This window comes from Accipiter gentilis, chromosome 25, assembly GCF_929443795.1.
Source record: "Accipiter gentilis chromosome 25, bAccGen1.1, whole genome shotgun sequence".
NCBI classification, from domain to species: Eukaryota; Metazoa; Chordata; class Aves; order Accipitriformes; family Accipitridae; genus Astur; species Astur gentilis.
Window position 1 is genome coordinate 6,636,716 of NC_064904.1, and position 26,818 is coordinate 6,663,533.

Sequence of the window (26,818 nt, forward strand, 5' to 3'; positions counted from 1 at the left end):
GTTACTGGTAGGGTGCTTGATCCTACAAACAATACTGGAATGGTGCTTACTACCATGGGTAATCTCCCAGGGCCAGATGGTAATGGTACAGGCACTGGCACCAGGGGGAGATGGCTTGTGTTTCCTGCTGCTTGGGGGCTTCTAGAAGCTGGTTTAGGTGCAGGCATAGGCTAGAAGTAGTCTTCTGGCTGCTCTGAGCTGTATATCTGATTCTCAAAAGTCGGCTCCAGGGCACTGAACTGCGGAGATCTGATCTACCTATTCTTTTCTTAGAACCAGTTCTTAGACCCTCTAACGTTTGCCCTGGAATGAGTCTGGACTGTAAACTCTCACAAACAGTGGGCAGGCCAGTATATATCTGCAGGGGAAAAACACACCTTCTTTGCGACCCCTTTGCAGCAGCCTAGCTGGGACAACAGCTGAAAGGCAAGGATGTAATAGACTCACTGGACAACAATGGTACTGTGCAAGGTAGTAAGCATTATGCATGTTAAGATCTATGCTAGCGATGAACTTCATGTTGGTAGGAAAATGGGGACAAGTAGTGAAGTGCCGTAACCTGTACCCATTTGTCAGTCAATGCAAAAAAAAGGAGAGAAGGCAGCCATGAGGGAAGAAGCAGGCTTACACAAAGCTCTCCACCCACATGCTCCTCATCTTCCCTGCTAGAAGATGTATCTATGCTGTCAGTATCACACAGGCCTATTTTGTCCCAGATCTAATGACAGTTCTGCCTGAATGCAACCTTCTTTAAAAAAAAAAAAACCAAAAAAAAAAAAAAAACAAGGCCCGAACAAACATGCAACTATGACAACTTAAATTGATGAAGAGTCTCATCTACAAAAAACCAGTGAATAACATCAGTTAAGAGGTGGAGAGCCCTCTGTAGCCATGCCATACTCATCAGGACAAACACTTGATTTAACAGTGGGGATCACTGCATACCTAATATGTATATCTACTTAATCTTTTTTCAGAGGGTTCACGATTTTTCCCATGAAGAGTATATTGTTATCCATAGTAATGACCATTAAGAAGGGCCTGTTGAATGTGATGGTAACTGGAACGGACATAGGCACTATTTCCATGCCTGTGGCAGCTGCTGCTTCAGTACCAGTCTCATCCACCTTTACCACAGCCTTATGAATAGCCTGTGAAGAAACAGACATGTTACAAGTCAAGGGGGTACAAAACTAGTCACCTAAATAAGAACTTGAGCTAAAAGTGCGTGAAGAAGTTATTGGTAAGAAACAAGCATCAGATGGACAGGTGTGAATCCACTGCACAAAGACAGCAAAGTTGAAAAAAAATCAGCGAGCTACATGCAGCATAGCTTTCTTAGCCCCAGAGAGAAAAGTTCATCCCTCATGGAGGGGCATGTCCCTGCTAATGAAAACATTTGCTTTATTTCTTTTCTTATTCCCTGCTCCCACTCATGCAGATCTGTGGAGCTAGACTAAAGGTTAAGAAAGCAAGATCACATGTAACTATCCATTAAAAGTTCATGTAGTTGAAGAATTAACATGCAGATTAGCACTATGAATAGCATCCTGAAATTGTTTCCCATGTTCCTTTGTGTCTTGGAAAAAAATGGGAGCAAAGGAGAAGGGCCAGAAATGGAGGTCTAGAGCAGAGAAACATGTAAGTTTTACCTTGCAAAATCAAGACATTCACAGACCCTAATTCACTAATTTCCACCTGAGGTCATGAGGGCAGTTATTTTGTTCATATTAGACAATTAAATTTGCACTGATTGTCAGCTTTAAACTCTAGGTTTATTGAAGTATGACTTATCTGTAGTTTTTGCCTGGGCCTGGCATTAATGAGAGTCATTGCTCATAGGCTTGAAGTCAATGTTTTTAATAACTACATTTTCCTTTCCCCCCAAACAGTTTAAAAGCAAGCAGTGTCTTTCCTCTCCCCATAAAACACAAGCAGTGATACATCCTACAGCTACCCACTTGCCCACAAGCAGGCTAAAAGTAGACACAAACAGAAGCAGCAATGTAATGACTTTAACAGCATGCTGCAGGAGGGTACCAAGGTGTGGATAGATGATGATTTGGTCATGCCTGGTTTATTGGGTTGCCCCACACAGATCAAAAGGCCTCCCAGATCAAAAAATTACAGACCTGTAACCAGCTCCAACTCAACTGCACTGACAGTGCAAGTAACATGGGTGAAATACTCTGTATGCCAACAGCTGCCTTTCCATGTGAAGCAAAGCCTGTATACACAAGTTTTGCATCATGAATAGTTGTAAAGAAAGTGGTTGTAACCATGGGCCCATAAAACAAAAAGCAGTATAACTTACCTGGGAAATTCTATGCTGGGGCTGCCCAGTGATCCCAGACAGGTCAGCCTTGTCAGTGAATATATCCATGATGCCCATTTTATATAATATATTTTTTAGGTTATATGTCCCATATAGAGTGAATTTCGGAAGATACAAATTTGCTGAGCTGCCAGAAAAGAAGTGCAAGAATATGGTGAAACTTTTGATCAGATATCACAGTATAACACAGACTCCCAAGAGACAAAGTCATTTTGCTTTCTCCCCAAAGATATTTTGCTTGTAGGCTCTCTCTAGCCTACATAGGAAATGTGTAGTGACATTAATTTGGGGAGAAGAAAGGAAGGTTTATAACAATGTTGGAAGGCTGGTTGAGAGGATAGGGTTGTAGGTTGCTGGCTCATGGTCTGCAGTAAGCCAACACATGAACAGTCAGATTGACCCGGTGATCATTCAGCACAACAGTACAGCTGTACCTCCCTAAGGATCTTCATCTGACATTTTCAGAAGTTAGGGATATGTTGTGGGATATTATGCTGGAAGTACCTTCATCATGACCCATTACTGAGGATGCAGAGGATTCACCTTGTAAAAAAGTGATTCTTTTAGGTGTATCAGGCTGGGCACAAAAAATCCAACACATCCAAGTTCACTGGTTACTTTTGGGGGAAAAAAAAAAAAAGTTGACCTTTTGTGTTTACCATATAAATCACGACAGAGAAAACAAAAATATATACCAAAGGAGCAGGACAATATGTGGCGGTGATTGTATGGATGACAAAGTAAAAAACAAAAGCACATTGACAGAATATAGTTAGTCAATAGATAATTCTTTTTCTATGTCAAGTCCAATGTTGGATTTGTTCAATTATTTATTTTTTTTTGAAAGTGACTAGTTTGCTGCTTTCCATAAATTAATCAAAGCTCCATATTTCTGACTAATTTCTTCCTTGCTCTTCTAGTAAGGATCTAACAATTCCTCTTCAAAGGTTAAAGCCAACAATTACAGCTAGAAGCAGCATAATGGGACAAAAGTTAGTGACAATTCTGACCCTAGGTACTGTTTGCTGGTGAGAAACAGTCCAGGGTCCCAGGTCAGGGAGATGTGGAGCACTAAATGAAGCTGGCCAAAGAGCAAGTCATCCAGTGGACATGTGGGAAGGAAAGTGCCCATACCTCCAGCATAGCATAGCATCCGATGTCAAGTCTGCCTGGTACCCAAAAATAAGAGTGCTAGTGGATGGATAACAGGTTGCTGATCTCTTCCTTCTGCCTAATGTCTGACTGTGCTGATGCTGTCTCAAGCGAGGGTGCAACTGTCATGGAATCACCTGTCTTGCTATTACATAAAGACACTCATTCACAAGCCCCCATTTGCTTTCAACATGTGGGAAAGGGAAGCCATAGGCGCACAGCAACAATGCAACCAGGCAGGAAGCACTGGGATACACTTTCCAGAAAAGAAAGTGAAGTTTTCTCCACAGTTCAGCCATTAAATAGATCTCAGCTGCCTGTACTGGCAATACTTTGGTACTATCCCCTGTTCAGCAACCAACAGTAATCAAAAATGTTCCTCACAATGCTTCTGCAACTTGTGTCAGCATCAGTTTGCAGACAGAAACAGGGACAAACATAGCTTGCCCACAGTCCTTAAATTGTTCTATATCCTACATCAAACCCTTTTATTAAGACCTTCCTGAGAGTCTAAATAATAGCAAAGGCAACCAGTTGCTTTGAAAACTAGAGGGAAAAGGAGGAGTTTGTGTCATCAGTTTGCAGGAGACAACTGTCACAATCAAAAACGGGGGGCTGCATGAAATAAGCTTGTCTTTGACAGTGATGCCCTTTTATATTATAAGATTTACATCTCCCATTCATGGCTTTTAGGGAGATTACTCCAGTTGAGGGGGGAGAGGATGGAGAGGGGAAATATAAATCCCTCCAATTGTATTTAGTGTCTTTCTTGCTGATTTTAAAGGCAATTGTGTTTCTTTGACAAAAATGATTCATAAGTATCTTGATTCATCATCTTATTTGTCCTATAGTGACTTTAGTCACAAGCCACATAGCTGTTCCCAGAAGTTTCAAAACTGTGAAGGTGCACAGAGAATTACATACTTTTTTCTGTCTTATTTTTAAATGGAAAAAAAAAAAAAAAAATTAACAGTGAATTGGAGTTAAGACCATGACACTGGTTTTGGTTTTCTGTATTAGGAAGTCATTTTTGTCTTGAGAATTGATCATCTAAAATACTATTTTCAAAGGTGTATGTGTGAAGGTCTCTAACATGACACATCAGATTTGTGAAGGAACACAAGGGCTTGATTCTGTAAACATGTTGTGCCTATGCTTGTACACATATTTTGTCCCATCAAAAGCTACTACTACACATGACACTAAACAGAAGGAGTATAAAGTTGTTTTTAGAAAGCATATAGACTTTCTGCCTTCTAGTCTCAAAGTTACCTTGAAGCAAGTGTAGCTTATTCTAATTTTGCCTTCCTAAGTCTTCAGAGAGCCTGAATGCAGGGGCTCTGCAATGTGCCTGCTGCTCTATACCCTTATCATTGAGCTTTGTCCTCACAATTGCCAAATGAAAGTTGTTATTTCAGCATTAAATGTGCAATCATTGGTAACTGTAATAGGCAGAAAGGAAGCAAGAGACAAGAAAAAAGGCTGAAGGAAAGTGGTAGGAATTTACTTGTAAATAGGAGAAGGCAGAAGACCTCCCTAAAAAAGTGAGAAGAGGTCTTAAGACAGAAAACTGGGGGCTATGGAGAGTTGAAGGTGGGAAACAAAATGCAGAAATGGCTAAAGTCCTAAAGCTGTGACAGTTTTCACTTTGTGCAGTACTGAATATGAAAACACAGGGATATGAGAGCCAGATTTCAACTTTGGTCAGTGGCAATTCTTCTGTAGATGAAAACAGAACTAAAAATAGCATCCTGATTCTATGTCATAGCCCAGCAGATTGAAACTAATGTGTCTCCTTGCCTACTATCTGAACCAAGAACTGCAGAATTTTACCTTTTTGAGACTAATGTCCTCCACCTTAACATACGTTCACAAGACAATCTTTTCTCCAGCTTCCTCATTCTTCCTTGATCAGGCAGAATAAAAAATGCCGAAGCACCTCCTTTGTAATCCATTTGCACCACAGTGGAAGACAGCTGTTCGTCATAGCCATGCTTGAACAGGCCCATTCCAAACATCATCGGGACTTCAACAGCCTTGAACCCATCCACAAAGAACTTGTTCTTTTTAGTGTATTTTGGATCAAAAGGTTTTTCCCATTCAGCTTAAAATATAAGAGACAGAGATACACGATATTGTGAGGGCATGAAACCATAGGACAAATCACCATAGGACATATTCATAGATGACAAAAACTGGTACAGCTGAATCAGTTGCAAAGACAAACCAGTTTGCAATGAACACTTGAGCTTACTGAATACTCAGAATAATTCCATAGCAACACACAGTAGGTAGAGTGTGATGTAAAAAACTCCCTCAGATCTTACACCAGGCTGGAGTATCCTTCATTTAAATGAGATACCAAATGTTCTAATGTGCACTTTTCCTCCATGACAATAGTTTTAAGGAGCTTATAAAGCCCTCATATGATGCAGCCTTTAAATGAGAGCTCAGAAGAACAAAGATTCTCTCATTTCCTTATTCCCACACCAAAATAGACTTGTGAAGGGTGACATGAGGGATGAATTCTCCAGGGAAATGAAGGGATTCAGGTTACTTGCAGAGAGAAGGGTGTTATTTATCATTTTAGCTGATGGCCAATAAAGTAATGAAAATACTACCAGACTGTTAGGTTAAAAAAAACAAAACAAAACAACAAGAACAGAAAACTTCTCTACTGTCATGCTCACAATATTAAACTTCCAAAGGCTCCTCCCTTAGTCATAGTGAAACAAACTGTCTACATTGAAACTCTGAAAGATTCTTATTCTCAGCAGAGAGGAATTTCTAAGCCAAATTCCAGCTATCCACCTCATGCATTTCAGAGGCTGAGAAGATTAAAAAAAGGAGGGAAAGCTGGGAGAGGGGGGGTTGGTGGTTTTGTTTTGGTGGGTTTTTTTTTAAAGAAAGGTGTTGCTCTGTAGTAAATTTTGCCTTCTAGAACAAAACTAATTTTTTTTATTAAATTTAGTGGGCAAAAGTAGAGCCACAATGCTAAATAAAACAAGTGCCATCAAGAAAACCATGAAACAAGATGCAACCCCTTTTGACTTCTGATTTCTGTTTGAACAATGATTACTAGGCAGCTTGGTACAAATGACATTATTACCATCTGCTGTTTCCACCGTCTGTGAAATAGACATAAACAGCACTTATTTAGTATTTTGAAAGAGTGAAATGAGACTTAGTTAGTGCATGTCTTGGGCTCTGAAAACATAAACTGACAACTGCCAGTACTCTGAAGATGGGAAAAGTTGCTACTTTTATGTTTCTTCATTAACAGTGACTTCTTCTATCATCAGATATATAACAGGCAGGACTTCTGCCTTGATATGCTTAAGGGGAAAAAAAAACCCAGAATGAGTCACAGACACATGAATGGCACAAGTCCTGAAACACTCAAACAACCTTTATCTAGTGCTCAACTCAGGGAAAACACCCACTGATTTCAGAAAGAGCTTTGCTTGATTAAAAACTGAGTAGGATGTTAGGATTTAGCACACAGATTAGACAGGGAGGATATTCACTAATCCTTTCCTCCTGTTTCAGAAGAACTCTTATTCCTATGCTCTCCTCTCTCTTAGGAGGCTACCTTCTAGGGATGACACCTTTCTCAAATGCTTCACAGTGTTCAAGGAGAAAAATGAACCTCGAAGTAAGATACTTTGTGGTGACCAGCTCAGCTAGGGCATGATAAGGGACTGGTGTACAGTAGTGGAAAAGCATGCCTGCTGGCTGAGAGCTAGGAAAATATTGCCAGACTTTTGTCCTTAGGGAAGGACTTCTACACTACACCACACCACAAAAAAGAGGGAGGAGAGTCACCAGTACTGTGCAAGGAAGTTTGTAATGCACAGGGAGTGGACAAGAGCCTGGAAGTATAGACTGGTTATAGAGGTACCTGAGCTTTAGAGATCCTCTCCAGATTAATCCCAGCCTCTAGATAAATTAGCATTAACCTACTCTCAATTTCAAGATAAAAATCCTTATTATTGCTATTAATCCTGGTTTTTAATCTATTTTCTTTAAAATTGAAAAGCTAAAACTGAATCTCCGCCATCTTTGGATGAGCTGGGAAATCATTTCAGTAATAAGAATGAACATCTAATTTTAAACAAAACTTATTTCAGAATATGTAAAAGTTATCTGTAACACAAAGTTATCTTTAATAAAAGGTTTCTCAGGCTTTTGTCCCCATTGTGCTACTAAATTTATTGCTCCTTCTTCAAAAACCTTTCAGTAAAAGAAAAATCAACAGGGTTTTTTTGCCTGTTTTGAAGGACGTACCTGATGCTAAATAAAAGCCTATCTTGAAAACGTTGCTTGAGACACACAAGTATGTGTTCAAGACAATTAAGAAACATTAATCTGCTGTATTCCAAACAGCTCCATTTAGCTGTGGCCAAATCTTCAGAGATGAACACAAGGAGCAGAGACACAGATAAAAAGCAAAACAAAACAAAAATATTGTTTTGAATTACTGTCGGGGGAAGCCTTATATTGGGGAGAAGAGTGGAAGCATACAGGTTAACAGTTTTAAAAGAATAGCATTTCTTTTAAAAGAATAGCATTTCTAACACATCATCTATTTCAATTAAAAAGCTTAATAATATTTTTATCAGATAAATTACAGAATATTATTTTTCTGAGTACGATTGCTTTGCTTTCAGAATACAATAAAATGAGTGAGAGAGAAGGTTTGAAAGAAGACACGGTATCTGTTATTGGACCACTGATTGAGCCTTACAGCCTTGCTCCTCCTCTTCTCATTACATCAGCAGTCTGAAAAGCTCTGGGAAGATCTGTAGGCTGTATCTAAGCAGACTGCACAAGTTAATTAAGAAAAACAAGCTTATTGTCATTAGGCTTGTATTTGATACTGGTGGGTCCATCTCTTCACTGGAAAATATTAGAATCTGCAAATCAAAACCAATAGGTTGAAAACCTATGCCTCTAGACTACAGCCATACTATCAGCAAAGGCATAGTTAGTAAAAAAAAAAAAGGAGAACAAGAGTGTGAAACTAGAGTTACTGTTACATGTTTAGCTTTGGATACATGAACATACTCAGTAGCAGCAAAACTATTGAGTAAATGTATTTCTTTCAGGTGAGATGCTGAGTTTTACTTTAACAGTGTTCTTTGAATCTAACTCTGAACTTGCTAAACAAGAAAACAGCTGAAGTGGATTTCAAATTAATTCCTAGCCAACAATGCATTTAAGAAAGTGCTTAAATCCCACTAGCCTGTGTAGGACTAGACACTTTACTGAATAGAGGTCCCTTCCTAAAAGCATATTTCACTCAATCTTCAGCAGGAAAGAAATGCATATATTAAAAGACAAAGGAAAATTTGCCATAAATTTTGCTAGGAATTATCATCAGTGTCAAGCAGAACATAATTTCCAATAGCTTTGTTTATAATTAGGTGTAAGTGAGTGTCCTGGTTTTGGCTGGGATAGAGTTGATTTTCTTCCTAGCTGGTACAGAGTGTTTTGGATTTAGTGTGAGAATAATGTTGATAACACACTGATGTTTTAGTTGTTGCTAAGTAGCGCTTATCCCAAGTTAACAACTGTTCAGTTTCCCCTGCTCTGCCAGCAAGCAGGAGCGCAAGAAGCTGGGAGGGTTCCAGCCTGAACTAGCCAAAGGGATATTCCATACCGTAGAACATCATGACCAGTATAGAAACTGGGCGTAGTTGGCCAGAAGGGGTGGATCGCTGCTCAGGCATCGGTCAGCAGGTGGTGAGCAATTGTGTTGTTCATTACTTGTCTTTTCTCTGGTCTAATTTCTCTCTTTTTGTTATATTCCTTTTCATTACAATTATTGTTATTTAATTTTATATATATATTTACATATATATTATATATATATTGAGCTAAGAACAGTTTAACAACTAATATATATATTATATATAGTATATATATAGTAATAACAATAACAGTTATAACAGATCTGCCCCTTCTGGCCAACTGCCCCCAGTTTCTATACTGGGCATGACATTCTATGGTATGGAACATCCCTTTGGCTGGTTCAGGTTGGCTGTTCTGGCTGTGTCCCTCCCAGCTTCTTGTGCACCTGCTTGCTGGCAGAGCAGGGGATACTGAACAATCCTTAATTTAGGATAAGTGCTACTTAGCAACAACTAAAATATCAGTGTGTTATCAACATTGTTCTTACACTAATCCAAAACACACTGTACCAGTTACTAGGAAGAAAATTAACTCTATCCCAGCCAAAATCAGGACAGTGAGGACCAAAAAGAACACAAGATATGAGTCCATCTGCAAAACCTTATTGCAAAAAAAGGTGATGAAGTCCAAGACTGACCTGAGGAAATAATGTATGAAGTAGGAGAATATGATATGTATATCTTACCGTTAAAATAAATATAGCTAATAAGGAGAATTTCAGTAAGTGGATCAAGGTTACTTATGAGGTCCTTGATTTTCCCATTGGTTCTTCCTGCTACATATTCGTTGATCTTTATCTGGGCTTGATCAGCCCTCTTGAAGTTCATAGGATAAACTTCTCCTTCATAGAAGTTTCTGAGATTACTTAAAAATTTATCTTGTGGCTTCAGCTGGTCAAGCACAAACAGGACATTTCCCATATTCAGCTGTAACCCCTCATTCTTTCTGTTTACCATTTGTATGAGTTGACGATAACCTTCATGTATTTCATTTTCAGAAATCTCACGTGGGTTAAAGCTGAGGACCCTAAGAATCTGTGTCAGAGTGTCTGATCTGGCACCCAGAGTCAGCATTGCAAAGGCAGTAGAGATGCTCAAAGGAGAGAAGAAAATATTCCCGCTGTTTTCACGAGAAGAAATCTCTTTGTAGAAACAACATGCAAACTGACAAACACTGTTCCCTACAGTCTGCTGTGGCGTGTTTCGGTTTTCTTGGCCTCTTTGGTTTTGGTTTCTTACACCTTGATAATTAGGCTCATAGCAATAACTGTTGGAATGAAGCCCAACAATTAAAAGACACAGGAAAAACAGCATCTTCATGTTTCTATAGCTCTGGAAAAGAAGAAAAGAAAAATGACAGTTAGCTTACAAATCTTTGTACTTCATGCTTAGCAATAAGTCAATCCCTTCGCTGTACAGACCTGGCTTGGTACTGGTGATTCCAAGCCATTTGAATTCAGGGATACCAGCTTTCTAATTCAAGGAAACAGAGTCTGGAAGATTACTCAACCTACTCAAGAAGTTATGAAAGAATAAAAATTAAAGTCAAAGAGGGATGAAGTAATACCAAAGAAACCCTCATTAAGATTAGGCTACAATTCCTTTGAAACTGTTTTGTTTCCATTGTTCTTTTATTAATGTGGCTTTAAGTGATAAAAAGCTGTAAGTCAAAAGTACAGGTCTATAGAGCAGAAAGTAAGGGAGCCAGTCAAGGCTAGTCAGTTAAATTTAACAAGACAAAAAAAAAATCAAAGCAGAAGGAAGGCATAATATTCCTCCATTGTGAAAATTAAAATATTATACGTTTTTGAATGGGTTCTGTATAAACATACAGGCAGGCACCAGAGAGAAAGTTAAGTTTACTTGTTAATGAGGAAGTGATGAACATTTACAGTGAATCCATAAACCTTGAACAACTGAGCACCATTTAAAAAAAACCCAGACTTTCACATAACTAACAAAAGAGAGAAATATCCTTTGAGCAATTAGGGAGTTATCAAGACCCTGGAAATACAGTGTTGCTTGTTAAGGAAGGGAAAATGAGCATGTACACAGAACAGCAAATGGAAACAAGTGTGCCTGCTTCATGCAAAGGCATGTCCAGCCCAGTGACTGACCAAAACCGCCTAAAAATAAAAATAAAAAATTAGAGGAAACTCTAGAACAATCATGGCATTTATCATCAGAAAGATAGCAAAGGGTGATTTTGGCAGAGAAGGCTTCAACAATAAAATGTGAAGATGAATGAGTGAATTCTGGAGGAACAAAGATGCTAAAAGACACTGATAGAACAGAAAAGCCTTTTCCAGAGCAGTATGGAAACCATCCATTCCACATCTGTGGCAATACTTTTAACTCTAGACATTAACCACACTTGGTTCAACAACTTCTGTCAACAGACAGAAGGAAGTGAAGATGTGGAATATCTGGAAATCTAGAATATCCTCCTGTAGTATATGATCACTTTACCTACAGAATCTTTTATAAAATAAAGTACACTCTAGAGGAAAATGTAAGGATTTCCAAAGGGGAAAAATATCTTAGGTTTCTGACTTGCAATGAGAAATGGTATTCAGACTCTCATGCCTTGTAAAATCATTGAATCCTTATCAGCTCCCACCATGACCCTTCATTTGTGTTCTCCACTTTCCAGCATCTTGGTTCTCCAACATTCAGTGAACTCAGAATGTTGATCTCTGCTTTAATAATATATGCTATCAATATTCATTAATTCACACCCTTTGAATATCGTGGTTATAGCAATACTACCGTCACTAGGAAGGGCCTGAGCCCTGTGACAAACTACTTTCAGACAGTTCACTTTCATATCTTGAATGCACTTAAATTTGAGCTCTTTGATTTGTTTGTGACTTGCTCCACCATCACTCTTTCTTACTCTAATTCTTTTAGCCTTTACCTCTATCCACAGTTTCTTCTTTTCCAAACTCTCTACAAGCTTTAGAAAGCAATCCTTAAGTCCCTACTTCCATTTCATTTCATGCCCTACATTTGTTATTATCATCCATTTACTTCGTTTAACTCTGTAAAAAATTTAGTGATGCAGTTTTCCTGAAGAGAGTTATGCTATACAAACACGCCTATCTCATAGAGGACTTATGTTTTTTATTTTAAAAAAACCCCAAAACATAATAAAACAACAAAAAAAGCTTTAAATTGCAACTTGAATTTGAACATGGTAATTTCTCAATTGATTATTCAGAAACTGTTGTCCTGCATATAACATTTAACAATTTTTCTACAGAAAAAAATGCATTACTTACAGTACAGTCAAAAGGGTCCTATTGTATTCACCAGGTCTGCACAGGTCCTTGCTCAGTTGTTTATGCTGCTGAACACAAAGCAGGGTATCCTCTAGTAAAGGTTAAGATCATCTAAGGGCTGTGACTCACACATTATAATTTTAGAGATTAGGTAGTGCAAACAATGTTGAAACTAGTTTTACTGGACACCTAACTTTGCTGAATATATATTTCACACGTGACTTTTTATTATTCATAACTATCCGATCGCCCTGGTTAGATTCAAACCAATTTTCCTCAAACTGAACCTACTTTTTCTTAATATCAGACGTTCATACACACCTCAGTTGCCCAAATCTACTATTTTATGAACAAGAGGTTCATCAGAAGTAGTAACTACGGAGAAATACTTTGAACACAATTTCCAGTGACTACCGTATTGCTGCCACGAAGGCAAGAGGACAAGGCTTGATGCAATGGGACAATCTGAATTTTTGTGACCTAGCCTGCTTGTCTCCTGCATATCCATGCCGGGGCTTGATTGTCTCCAGGTGAAGCCAGTGACGATTGTGATAGGTGCAGGGCTTAAAACACTGTTTTGCTACATTAGCAAACGCTGCCGTAAATGTGCCTGACTATCCACTCCCACGCGGGGAATCCGCTGGCAGCAAGAGCTGTGATAGCGACTCCTGAGCCACTTGCACGGCCCTGCGCCTGGGGAAGAAGGAATGCGGCTAGGATGCCATTGCACGCAGGTGATCCCAGTTACAAGCATGGCCTGGGGACAGGGGGCGGAAGCATAGGAACATGGGTGTTAAATAGAGCAAGTCTTTAGAGCAGCTTACTATCTTGTGATCTGGGATGTGGGGAGCAGGCCCCTCTGATCGTGTGCCAAGTGCAGCTGGGTCAGATCAGACAGCCTGGTATCCTGCGCTCAGCTCTGCTCACTGCAATAAGCTCCTGCAACTGCTGGGGCAAGCTGGTGGGTGCGGAATGACAGAAGCATTGAAGAAGGGAACTCTGGAGACTGTGTAGTCCAACCCCTCGCTCCGAGCGGGGTCAGCTACAGCGAGTTGCTCAGGAGGGTGTCCAGCTGGGTTTTGACTTCTTCCAACAATGGAGACTCCATGACCTCTCTGGGCAACCTGTTTCAGTGTTTGATGACACTGACACTAAAACAGGTTTTCTCCACATTTAAATGGAATTTCTTGTATTTAATTTGTGCTCATTGCCCCTTGTCCTGTCATTGGATGCCACTGAGAAGAGGGTATCTCTTTCTTTACTCCTCCCTTCAAAAATCAGTTATTTATACACATTGGTAAAACCCCCTCAAGTCTTTTCTTCTCTGGGCTAATCAGTTCCAGCTCTCTCAGCCTCTCCTCATATGTTAGATGCTGCAATCCCTCAACCACCTTTGTGGCACTTTACTGGAGTCACTCCAGTATGCTTATGTCCTTCTTGTGCTGGGGAGCCCAGCACTGCATGCAGCACTCGAGATGCGTACACCAGGGATGAGTAGAGAGGAAGGATCACTTGCCTTGACCTGCTGGCGATGCTCTTCGTAAGGCAGCTCAAGATGTTATCGGCTCTGTTTTCTGCAAGAGCTTACTGCTGGCTCATGGTCAACTTCGTGTTCACTAGGAGCCCCAGACCCCCAGGCATAGCATCTCATGGCTCCATTTCTGTAACTAAGATAATATTTTCTCTCCTTTTCCCTTCGAAATGCAAGCATTTTCAGGGATGGGCCAACCCTTACTATACACAAAATGGAGTGCTGATCTCAATGCTGTTTCTAAGCACAGTTGAAATACTAACTACATCAGTAACTCAGCAATGTTTTCTGGGAGGCAAAGATGCAACCAGTGAAAGTTGCCCACGATTATGACCTATCAAACGACTCAACAGATTGCAAGAAAACCCTCTTAAACAAGTTGCTTATGAACGAAAGCTTGAGAAATAGAAGGTTTTGAGGCAGTATACTGGACTCACACATAATGTGTTCTTCACACATAGCACTCATTTGAAAGAGGACTTGAGATACTATTTTCACTGCTTCTTGTATAAATAAGAGCCAAGAATCTCACTTAGAGCTAACTTTTAATAATGGGCTGCAGTTTTCATTGTATATAAAAACTGATTTCTGATGAAGGAAGGAAGGAAGCCCAACTAAATACAGACGCCATGCTAATGACAAGGTGACGGATGAATGACTAAGCTAGATTTGAACACACCTAGACCACACCTCAGGACACTTGCAGGAGAAAGCCTGCTACTGATCATGGAAAAGCCTGCTCTGCGAATGGAAAGAAAGCAGAGAAAATCAATACAGGATCAATTTACACGAATAATGTGAATCTCTGGACACTAGTATTAAAGAAAGCGCAAATTTGTCTTTCCTGTCTTTCCAGTGTCAAGGCATGAGAGGAAGGAAGGTAAAGGTAACAATTCCTGACCCAACTGCTTAATTTCTGTATTTGATGAAAAACTTCAACAACTATAAACAATCATTTATAGCATAACTATAAGCAGAATACTGATATACGAAGAATTCAGCCATTTTGTTCAGTTTTGAAGACGGGGACATTCCAAAGTAACGTGGCATGTGTTGAAGATATGATACGGAGAGTGAACAGGAAATTCCCTCACCTACACGGGCCACTTTTAGAAAAGTTCTTAACAGAGCTAGCACTGAATTGTTCGTATGTGCTTAAGCCCCAGCTGGCAAAATTTCATGTAAATACATCTGCTTTGAGCAAAGAAGTTGAAAGAGGTTGGTTTATGCAAGGTTCCTCTCTTTGCTATATCCAGTAACCACTGGTGGCACGAGTAGGGAATTCTGCTGCATAAAAAGGCCCCAGAGCCTCTCCTTAGCCTGTACTAAACCACAGATACCAGGTGTGTATATACCTTCAAAGAGATGGAAGAATCTCTTAATTTGTTTTCCCATTAAAACTAAAGCACTTCCTCATAACCATAATTAAAAAGGGAGGCAACAGGAACTGGAAAACAAATTTATATTAAGTTGTACTTTTTTGGAGCTGGCAGTACTTTCTCCTGAAAATATAATAGGGGAGAGTGTACAGCCTATATAACCTGTAAGGTGTGATCCATCTGACTTAGGACACCTATTTCCCTGCAATAACAAAAATACGGCCTTTTATAAATGGTTCAAATCTGGAAGAATTCCTCAAAAATTATTGTTCAGCAGGTAGAGATCACTGTTAGAGATGACCTACAGAGACAGAAAGCACTCCAGGGCATCTCTGTTTAGTTATGGGACTTTTCACAATCCCTTTAGTCCCAGGATTTCCTACCAGTAAACCATTACACTACACAACAAACAGGTTGAAGAATTCACCAAACTATCAATGATTGGGATAGCTTGGAGTGGGCTAGCATCTCCAGAAAGCATACAGCTATACGGTTTCTGGTCCCAAAACTCTCTGAATCATTTCTCCACCTGGGAGCATCACCCTAACAGCATCATTGGGGCTAGAGTCTCACCAGCATGCAGTGTTTGAGTCCAATAGAATAGATTTGCCTATATTAAGCTCCCTTAAAAAAATTATAGGGAAATAAACCCCAAACAATTCACAGATGAACACCACCCCTCCAAATGCTAAAGTGTTCTCTTCCTTCAATTTCTCATTTTTATTTCCAATCTCTCAATCCTCTCTCATCACTCAGTGGAACAGACAGCAGCCCACACATGTCCCCAGCATCCTGGTCAGTGATTCCCTTAATTTTCAATCTTCTTCTTCTCCAGAGCCCCCAGATTCGAAGTCACACTTTGCCTACATTCACTCTTCAAGGACCTGTGCTAATCACAAGCAAATAAACACAGTTTACTCTTCAACATTTCCTGGATATACTTAGTGATGTCTTACCTATCGCTGGAAATGCATGGCTGTATGTAAACACATGCAACTCTCTTGTAAAACCACTATAAACTTTTCTTGAATTAGGTCCCTATTCTCAAACTCAGCAGTGTTTTGTCAGAAATGAGAAGACCTTTAAGGAAAAGGGCAGAAATGGCTGTGGCTTGGCAGCTCTTCTCCTTCCTGCCCAGCCCCCCACCTCTCTTTCCCTGGAGAGGAGGATCCCACCTGACTTCTCCTGACATCCCTTCTTCTGCAGAGGATTCAACAGAGCCATACGGTATCCCTGAGTCCTCTCTTGCCTTTTGGCTGTTCTTACTTTCCTGGCCAGAAGAAAGGGCATCAGGAAAGGAGGCAGGAAGAGTAAGGAAGAACTGTTAGATAGGACAGGCCTCCTCTGTACAATACCTCTCCTATGGAGTCAGAGACCAAAACTCACTCCCTCACACACAACCCTCCCCTGAAATAGAGTCCTTCCAGCCCTCTCTTCTCATGCCCCTTTAAATCTCTCACCCAGTACCACAAGCCCTCCAAGCACCAACACCATTTCAGTCACTACCACCTGAAATGAATCACCACCAAGTCCCCTTCGGCCCCACTGACGCTTTTTGCCCTCGCCTCCAGCATCTCCTTTAGCCTCAACGTTACACAAAGGGGAGAGGTGAGGACAAGCAGGTAGCAGTTTGCCTCAAGAAAGCTGAAGAACCATCACACTGAAGAACTGGTATTAGTTTACTGCTCATGGCTTCTTCTCAAAGCCAGGGAATTGTTTCTCCCATGAAATGAGCTCCCTTCCTCCGCAGCACATCCTTCAGTTAAATATGACTTTTCTGCTTCAAAAGAAAACTCCTTTCCTTTTTCTCTTCCCAAGTGCTCTGTGAATCACTGCCCCACACCATATCTTTTGCAATTTTAACAGCTTGCCCTTCCCAATTTTCTTTGATCTGCCTTCGGTGAAATCTTACAGCTTTTAAGTTTCTGTGTGCTCAGAAAATCTGCATAATACTGTTTTCCTCTTAGTTTCAACAATCTCATTGTCCCAAAACACTAACACCTTGATAGCATACACCAAGGTTAGTGGCTTTCTACTGTCAGTCCTTATCACCAGCTCTTGACATTTTAAATAAAGGAGTAGGCAAAAACACTACAGGGAAGAAAATTCCCCTATATTCAAAATGAGATTCACAGCTGACCACAAAGAGAAAATCCTCAATATTGAATTAATAAACCATATGTAGACAAGCATCCCAAGAATACCTTGATTCCTTTTTCTTAATTCCTCTCTCCAGGTTTGACTTCCCTTCTGAATGGGTTTCTCAAAGTAGAACTAAAGAATTTGGTGTCCTGCACAGATAGTCAGACTAGCAACAATCCCAAGCTATAGTACTCTTCTATGACACTAGAAACATGCACCTGAAAAAAAAAAAGCGTTTACTCAGGCACCAGACACTAGCACATTTTTCTTCAACAGTTCTCAACATGCTTCACCAAAGAAAGATCCACAGCTGTTTTGTCGACAACATGCAGACAGCAGTTTACCTGTCAGCACAAACAATACAAACCAGGGAAGAGGATGACAGTCATCATAAGAGATCCTGGGGTTTTTTGGACAAGAACAAGTTCTGATGCGTTTGGTTAAATGCTGAGTTATCTGAATACTGTTGAGTACCAATTATCTAAACACTCCGGAAACAGAGTGTAAGAATTGAGTTACCAACTATTGCTCATTCGGTGCATTTGAAGTTGTTTGATCCATTAGCATTTCTCATGGGGGCAGGGGAGAAACATGATAGTAATCTAAACTGCAGCATAACACTTTCTCAAATTACTTCTGCTAGACATGCAGTGGGACCTCAGAGATTACAAACTGAGGAGGGCAAATAAGAAGCTGTGTCTCAGAAAGCAAGAAGTACTGTTCTCCATGTAAGACTCAAACATGGAAAGGAGACTTTTTACTGTGGGATCAAGTGGGAAAATAAAACTAAGAAAAGAGCTGTGAGAAAGTAGGGCAGAAAAGCAAACTACCATTTTGGGAGCTAGACTTATATACTGCTATACCGTGCAACAGATCACTTGGTGGTCCCAGAACTGAAAGCAAGACAACTGAGGCAGTGACATGATACTGCAACTGTGCAGGCCTCTGGACGTCAGGCTAATTACGCTGATGTGGCAGTGTTACTGTTCAAATGTGACAATTGAGCTCTGCACAGCATGTTTCTTGCCATATACTCACACCAGCTTATTCAGAACAAACTTAGGTGTCTAGCATGACATCACATTGCACAAATTGAACACAAACGCCAACTCTCTCATCCAAAAAATCCTTCTGAATGGAGTTCAACACATAGAAAAGCTTGGAGAGAGACTTCTGAATGAACTTCTGAATTAGCCCTAGGTAGCAGTTCCAGCATTGCCCTAAGGGAAGTTGTGTGGTCCAGAATTAATCTTGCAGACAGTACCTCACATGCTCTGTCTCAGACACGCATGAGAATCCAGAGTACTACCAAAATGGGAACTCCAATGAGAAAGACACATCCTGTATCAGTGTCACACTGCAGGACTCCACTGCGTCTGATACCTGACCTAGCTCATTCAGGGCTCCCTTGGATATCTCTACAAGTGCTTTGCACAGAGTAGATACACTCTGGGAAGAAGGCAAATCTGGCAAGCCTAGCTCATGATGCCTCCTGTGACAACCAGCCCAAGGCAATACCAATCTTATAATATGAAAAAAGAAGCAAAATTGTAATTGAATACACAACTTCAGAAGTATTTACAAGCCACAGCAGCAGTATAGCATAGTAGGGTCCTTGTCCTTTCTGACTACTAATTCAAAGGAATTTTTCACAGAAGCACTAGATGACGCTGCACCAGACAACACTGCACCAGGAGATGAATTACTGATAATTAGAAAACAGAGAGGCCATTGCTCATTATAAATTTGATCCTGGTTCACAGACCCATGTGATGATTAAAACTCTGAAACTGCAACTAAATAAAAACTTTGGGTAGGGGAAATCATACAAGTGAAATTCAAAGTTTGCAGCAACAAGTTGATGCACACTGAGGAATTGTGTGAATTAGAGGTATGCATAAATAAATGGAGGGGAAAAAAGTGTACTCCTTCCTGAAAGCAAGGTCTCTAAAAATATGTTATATGCTTGATCTCTGGTCTCAGGGCAATGAACTCACTGGAAAAGGAAATGAGACAAAACAACTGAGGAAAAAACTTGAGCATGTGTCCTTGAGTAAAGCACTCCCTGGAATGCAGACTACATCTGAGAGGTGACCTCTCACTGGGACATATTTTGGACTTGAACATACTTCTTAGCAGAGCATACTTCATACTTTAGCAAGAAGCAACTTCTTTCCTTCTGGAAAATTGGAGGTGAAGATTTATTCACACTGGTTGGAAAAATAATATGTATTTTTTTCAAACTATTATTTTCACTCCTGTGAAATAGCCTTAGGGTGAAATATTACAGCTGCGCTTGTGTTTGTTCTACTGGTCCATTGAACCAACCCGTTGTTCAGGAGATACGCTGTTTCCAGTTACGCTACTGCAACTATTTCCAGTTGTATTCAGAAGGCTAAACTCCATTATCTCAACTCTGACAGGCTGAAAAGTTAAGTTCTGATCTGGACTTTACACTGTTTAGCAACAAGCAAACAACTGAGCAAAATGGGATTTGTCACGTGCAGATATTTAATTTAGCAGAAAAGAAACAATCTGAATGCCTTTAATGTCTTTAAGCTACAGCCAAGGGAACTGTAGGCCTGCACAACTCTAAAGAAATGAAATTGTTTATTTGGGATGCTGGGTGCGTCCATCATTTCATTACCATTATGAAAATCACAGTTATAAAAGAAATTAATGATCATAATGAGTACATGTTCAGTGGTCTATGGAGGTCATCGTCCAAGGACAGACATATATACTGAGGATTAAACACCACCTCCAAATTCGGAAAGACAAACAGACAAAGGACATAGGATTTGCTGCTCTTCCTGAAGAGGCTTCTGTTAGGCAATGTTGACAATAGCCCAAAGAAAATAAGCTCTAGGACAATAAACAATGGGAACCAATAGTAATGATATTAGAAGAGGAAGCTACCTGTCCAGAAGGCAAAGGACCTCAGAGATGTACTGAACTTGGTTAGTCAGGGTAACTAGTAAACTGGTTCTGGGTGACTGGAAATGTTTGCAACAACTTTGCATGGCTAATATGTCTGAGGAGGGGAGAAAAGGTCTAGTGATGTAAATCATAACTATAATGGCTTAATTCAGTGGACACAGAAAATGTGGGATATATCACTGAAGAAGCAGTGTGAGTTACAACTGTGTCAATAAATGTAAAGGGAATCACCTTCATCATAATTGCCAAGTAACACACACTTCGTGATGTATGCCCCAAATGATGCAGCTCAAGTGTTCCACAAATGCTTTTTTTTGGCAGCAATCTATGAAAATCTTCAAAAGCTACATATGCCTTTAAACCTGTTTGGAAGCAGAGATTAGAACCGGATCAACACTAGGCATGGGAAAGCTGGTTGACTTAGGACATTCTGTAGAGACATGATGGCAGATCAGTGGCACAGCACAGCTGCTGTGCTTCCCACTTCACTGCTGGAAGGAGGATTCAGTATCCTTACTCTGGGCATATCATTGCTCCACAGACATGACCCTTTTCAGATCCTGCACGCATAGGCACCACCTCATCATGCTAGGCACCTTTCTCTGTCACCTCCTCTATGTCCCAAGCATGTGCCTAAGAAACCCAGCAAGAGATGTCTCTGATGGAGTGGCATTTGGGACAAACCCTTTCTCCAGAGAAAAGACAAACACATGTGGATACCAAAAATATGAATTTGTTAGGAAAAATTCTGAAGCATCACAAGCGGAGAGACGTATCTTCTAGAGAAAGAAAACAAAGAGAAAATAAAGTAACTTTGTTTTCCTCAGGCCATAACAAGACCGAAACCTCCCACAGACACATGTCCCTTCTACCTCTTCAATCAATGTACAAGCCAGTCATTGAAGAATGTATGTATTATAGATCTATGTATGTATGTATTTTAAAAGTTGCTTAATAATGGGCTGTGGCATGAAAGGAAAGAAAAAAGCAAGGGTTGCTCAAGAGCTGTTAAGTGAAGAGACACTCCGCAACAGCTACTACTGCAAGAAGGGCTTTGGCAACTACAGAACAGAAAAAATATAAAGGAACTTACATTTTGGACTCCTCTGGTGGTGGCTGCTGCTTCCTGGAGAGGGCCTCATCCAAGCAAGCTAATGACAACAGGAGCCCCCCTCCCTGATTTCAGCAGGGTCTGGATCAGGTCCCTGCTGCAGTGCCTGCTGTGCTCCACGGGGCTTCCTGACTGTCTGCAGGGCAACCTGCAGATTCACAAATGGTTCACACGATGGCAAAATGATGTTGAGACTTTATGTTATACCTGGCCTTGAACACTTCCAGGGATGGGGCATCCACAACCTCTCTGGGCAACCTGTGCCAGTGCCTCACCACCCTCACAGTAAAGATTTTTTCCTAATATCTAATCTAAATCTACCGTCTTTCAGTTTAAAACCATTACCCCTTGTCCTATCACTACAGTCCCTGATAAAGAGTCCCTCCCCATCTTTCCTGTAGGCCCCCTTTAAGTACTGGAAGGCCACTATAAGGTCTGCCCGGAGCCTTCTCTCCTCCAGGCTGAACAACCCCAACTCTCTCAGCCTGTCCTCATAGCGGGGAGGTGCTTCAGCCCCCTGATCATCTTCATAGCCCTCCTCCGGACTCGCTTAAGCAGGTCCATATTGTTCTTCTGTTGGGGTCCCCAGAGCTGGACACAGCACTCCAGGTGGGGTCTCACCAGAGCGGAGGGGCAGAATCACCTCCCTCGACCTGCTGGTGACACTTCTTTTGATGCAGCCCGGAATGCGACTGGCTTTATAGGATGCAAGCGCAAATTGCTGGCTTATATTCAGTTTTTCATCCACTAATACCCCCAAGTCCTTGTCCGCAGGGCTGCTCTCAATCCGCTCATCGCCCAGCCTGTATTTGTGCTTGGGATTGCCCTGACAATTGTGCAGGACCTTGCACTTGGCCTTGTATACCCATACTCCAGTGCAAATAATACAACACAGAAAAAAAGCAGACAGCAGCTCCTGCTTGTATCGTGAGATCAGTTCCAGGATTACTGGCTTGGTTTTTACCAGCTCCTTGAGAAAATGGGCTGTATATTACACATAAAAAGGCATGGCAGTGCTTTTTTCACATCAAGTCATGATTAATTTATATTTCTAAATAACTCCAAGCATTAAAAGACACATTTTGTTATTCACTCCTGCCAGTTTTAAGGTACTTATCCGATGGGTTTGGAAACTTACTGGGATTCCCTTCATAGCTCCTCTAAAAATACCATTCCAATTTTTGCACTTCTCTAAAAGAAAACCTGTGCTTGCCAAAGCACGCATTCTTCAGATAGACCAACCGTTGTCAGCAGTCTCTGCAATTTGGCTCAACATGATAAACGTTGATGGGAAAGCATAAGGTAGTATTTTCAGAAATGGCATAATGTTTTCAGAACCTATGTCCCATTTTCAAAAGTGAATGGAGTTCTAAGAAGTCAGATTTTCAAAGGTATTTAGTATACAAAGAAATTTGAGTTTTCGTCAGCTTATATGCAGGCTTGTAACCATTTCAAGCACTTTAGAAGGAAAGGGCAGTCATTTTTATGTGCATAAACACTTTCAAAAATCCATTCCTTGAAAACTGTAGTTCCAATGCTTTAAAGAATTGGATTCACAAATATTAAAATATTTCTATTGCGATTTTTCTGTATTTTTCAGAAGCAAAGGAGAACAAAGAAATTAAACAAGAAAGGAAATCTGAAATTACAAATACAGTTCTAGTAATTAGATACCCACAGGTCACAGGGTTTAATAAATAAGCCATAGATACAGATATTTCAGCACTAACAACTATAGGTATGGATTTAATTGGATTTCTTTTACTATGTTATATAATTTCTGCTCTCATGCTTGATAAACCAAACAACATTGGGCAAGTGGTATAAACACATTTTAAGTGAAAACTAAGTGGAACCACTGAAAAGGTAAGTGGCTGCAAGTTAAAGTGAATAACAGAAAAATAAGGAAAAAGTTAGAAGAAGGGGAAACAAAGAGAAGACAAGGGGCTTTTGAATATGAGGTTAAAAATGATAGCTACACTTCATACAGTCAGTTTTATATTTGTACAAAGTAACATCAAACTGTTCATAGTCCTGTTATTTTTTAAAATATCTAATGCAGAACTTTGTAAAAGAAGATAAAAATAAAAGATTACCCTCTCTTTTAGAGGTAGAAGTCCCTCCAAATCTCTCATTAATGCATGAAGTGTAATATTAACTATATTCTTTGTCTTCTTGCAATAAATGAATAAATCAACGTCTCTAACTTATGTGTAGAAAAACATTTCAGTAAAAAGTCAACATAAAATACTATTTGGCTAAAACATCTTCCCAAAATACTGCCTGCAGACATTTCACCCTGCAAAGGAATTTCACAATAACAAATACACTACACCACACACAAATACAAACACATTTTGCCTCTTACTAAGACGATACTGACTACTGGGTTGCAAGTAATACCCTTCTAAGCTCCCTTTCTGTTTGTGTACAACCTTTTGCTATGGTAAATGTATACCACACAAACAAGCTGCTAAGAGATAACACAGATTGTGAAATTACAGTACATTAGCAGCAACTGTTTGGATGCCCATGTAATCTTACCCCCATTGAGCGTAATGTAGTTTGCACCTCAACGGATGGGTGGCAAAGACCTTACATGTACCATAAAGAGAAGCCATTGGGTGGAGTAGGTAACATGCTGTAAATCCACACCCCAACTTGCCTCATGGTAATTTGTCCATGCAGGTATCCCTCAGGTTGCCTGGAGATGGATATTCTTTTCCTCTTGAAGGAAAACAAGGAAACAGTACCTGATGAAAGACCAAATGAAATGTTTATACAAAGTGCAAGATACTTCACTGTTGCAAATAACTGAAAAGTTAGAAGCCATATGTGAAAATTTAGCTCTAAGCAAACAGTTATTTGAAAAAATATATTATCTTCTGTTCTAGTAAAATTGAAAACCAATTTTAAATTCTTCTAATAGAAATCCACGTTCTGGATTTCAAAAGTAAATGTTTGATTCTGAAATCTTTGTGAACTCAGAAGTCCCTAGCATGAAAAAGAGCTGAGATGTGCAAGGCCCATGGTACTGACTGCTCCAAAACTGAAACAAAGTTTTACCCTAAATGACCTAGCACTACCCTCTGTGATAAACCCAGTTTGTGATTCTGGAACTCTGTTAACTAGGCAAATTATATAATTTTTCATTTTTCTTATGATTTGTATATATATTTTATTACATAAACGCACCAAAGGCAAAACACTGAGGGGGTATTTTTTATCTGTTTGGGATTTGGGGTTTTGTTTTGTTTTGTTTTGTTTACAAAACATGATTCTAAAAAAGGCTCCATTTTTCCAAACAGAGTTGTATTTGTAAGTGAAACATTACCCAATCAAGTCATGCACAAAATGAGTGTATTTATCAGTATACATATTCATTTATCTGTGTAGTAATCTCACTTTGCAGTTGAACTTACCTGCAGCCAGGTTTTGTTGATACACACACCTCAAGTTTTATTCAGTTGATATTTAGTTCTAAAAGCAGATCAAAATTAAAGATCAAAATCTGGTGGCCAGCCTTTTGGAAGTGTGCAGCTCCTCTTTAGGTAGTTTTTACCCCTGAGACAGCATCTACCTCAGCTAATAAGTGTTGCAGGGATCATCTTAAACTTTAAAGGATATTTTTAGGCAGAAAAGAGAGTAGAATCACAGAAAGAAACCACTCCAAATGGTTTTGGAGTGATGTGTTACTATGTTTTACCTACTCTTCTTACTCAATATATATCTCAGATCAGAGTCATACCCTCTATAGTATTACACCAATTAGTAGCTAACAGGAGGAGGAAGTCGGGGGGGGGGGGGGGGGGGGGAAGTAAGAGGGAGCAGAGAGGGATTAGCAGAAATTTAAAAGAGTGTTTATTTGAATTCCTGAATCTTCCAGCCCACACAGTCTTAAACGGCTAACTAACTACATCACTGCCTTCACTTGCTAACTGGACTTTTTTTTTCCCATGTGGGTGAGTCTTGTATGTTCCAAGAACTCTCTCTTTTTGAGCTGGAATTTTGTGGCTGAAAAGCAAACAAATGTCCGGTCATTCAGGAAACTTCATGACGCAACAACACTGAACGCAATAACCCCTGTGAACTACGTGGAGATTCACAGTATGGAAGGCCAAAGAGAACAAAACCTGCCATGACCTCAACAAAGCTACAATCATCTGCTTTGTGTCAATACAAGGGCATAAAGCAACAAGCACCGAGGCAAGTTCAAGCTCTACAGTTAGACTGGCAATTGCTACATATAGATGAAGGGCTCAGCAATAACTCCCTCCTGATGCAGGAGTGACAGACACACCCACATCAATGGCTGGAGAGAGATGTACTTAAGTGAAGCATGCAGGGCCAGTACAGCAGGATAGGATAGAACAGCACAGCATGCATCCCGCCAGACAAAACTCCATAGCTATTTGAAAAAGTTCCTATTAACCTCTTGCTTCATCCTCAGTACCACCCTGAAGGAAGGAATGTGTTTATGGCACAAGTTAACAGGCCAGCCCACACCCTTGTCATGGGGGAAGGCACAGCCCAAGGAGCATGAAAAGAGGTCAAGCCGCAAGAGACAGCCTGCAACAGAAACAAATGGCAAAAATGTATGCCAATACCAACTTCAAAGGAGATAAAGCAACGTAAGGCACAAACAACATCAGGCCCCGAGATATCATCTGATGCAGCCAATGCCCAGAACTTGCCTGTTGGCATTATGGTAACAGCAGAAGTATGCTACACGCTTCCTAACACAAAGGAACACAGGACTGCAGGGTTCTCATGGGCGGTAACTCCAGACCAGTAGGACTCTGGTGGAGACTGATGTGTATCTGGAGAGATGGGGTTGCTACTCCGAAAGCACAGAAAGCAAGACTGTTCAGGTCAGTTCGTAACAAGCAAACAGCTGGGGAAGAGGTGCTCCCTCTTCCTGTATGCTCCAATCTCCACCTGCTTTTATAGCACGGTCTTTCCTGATCTCCATCATATACTTCCTCATCACTTCCCTTTTACTACGCATAACTTCTCACTCTCCCTCAGATTATTCCCTCGCATGAGCCTGCTTTGACCACTCCCATTATAAAAACATCCCACCCTGAGCCAGCTTGTTTCATCAGTATCACTCCATCTTCTTTTCATTCTGAAGCTCTTTGAACACAACCTTTATAGTTTCTACCTGGGGCTTCTCTCCTTGTGTGGTTCCCTCCCTTTGCAACTGAAGCTGTTTTTACCAGAATATTTAATAATTCTTCTGTAGCCAAGAGGT

At 40.3% G+C, this 26,818-nt stretch overlaps 1 protein-coding gene across 1 annotated transcript; it reads right to left on the reverse strand.

The window, feature by feature from the left end:
• Positions 1–962: 962 nt before the first annotated feature.
• LOC126050651 (alpha-1-antiproteinase F-like) lies at positions 963–10,515 on the reverse strand. Its single transcript, XM_049828809.1, has 4 exons — positions 9,867–10,515; positions 5,321–5,591; positions 2,315–2,462; positions 963–1,151 (listed from the first exon to the last, which is right to left on the reverse strand). Exons 1-4 carry the CDS (start codon positions 10,498–10,500, stop codon positions 963–965), a joined length of 1,242 nt encoding a protein of 413 aa, XP_049684766.1. The 5' UTR covers positions 10,501–10,515.
• Between the last annotated feature and the right edge of the window lie 16,303 nt (positions 10,516–26,818).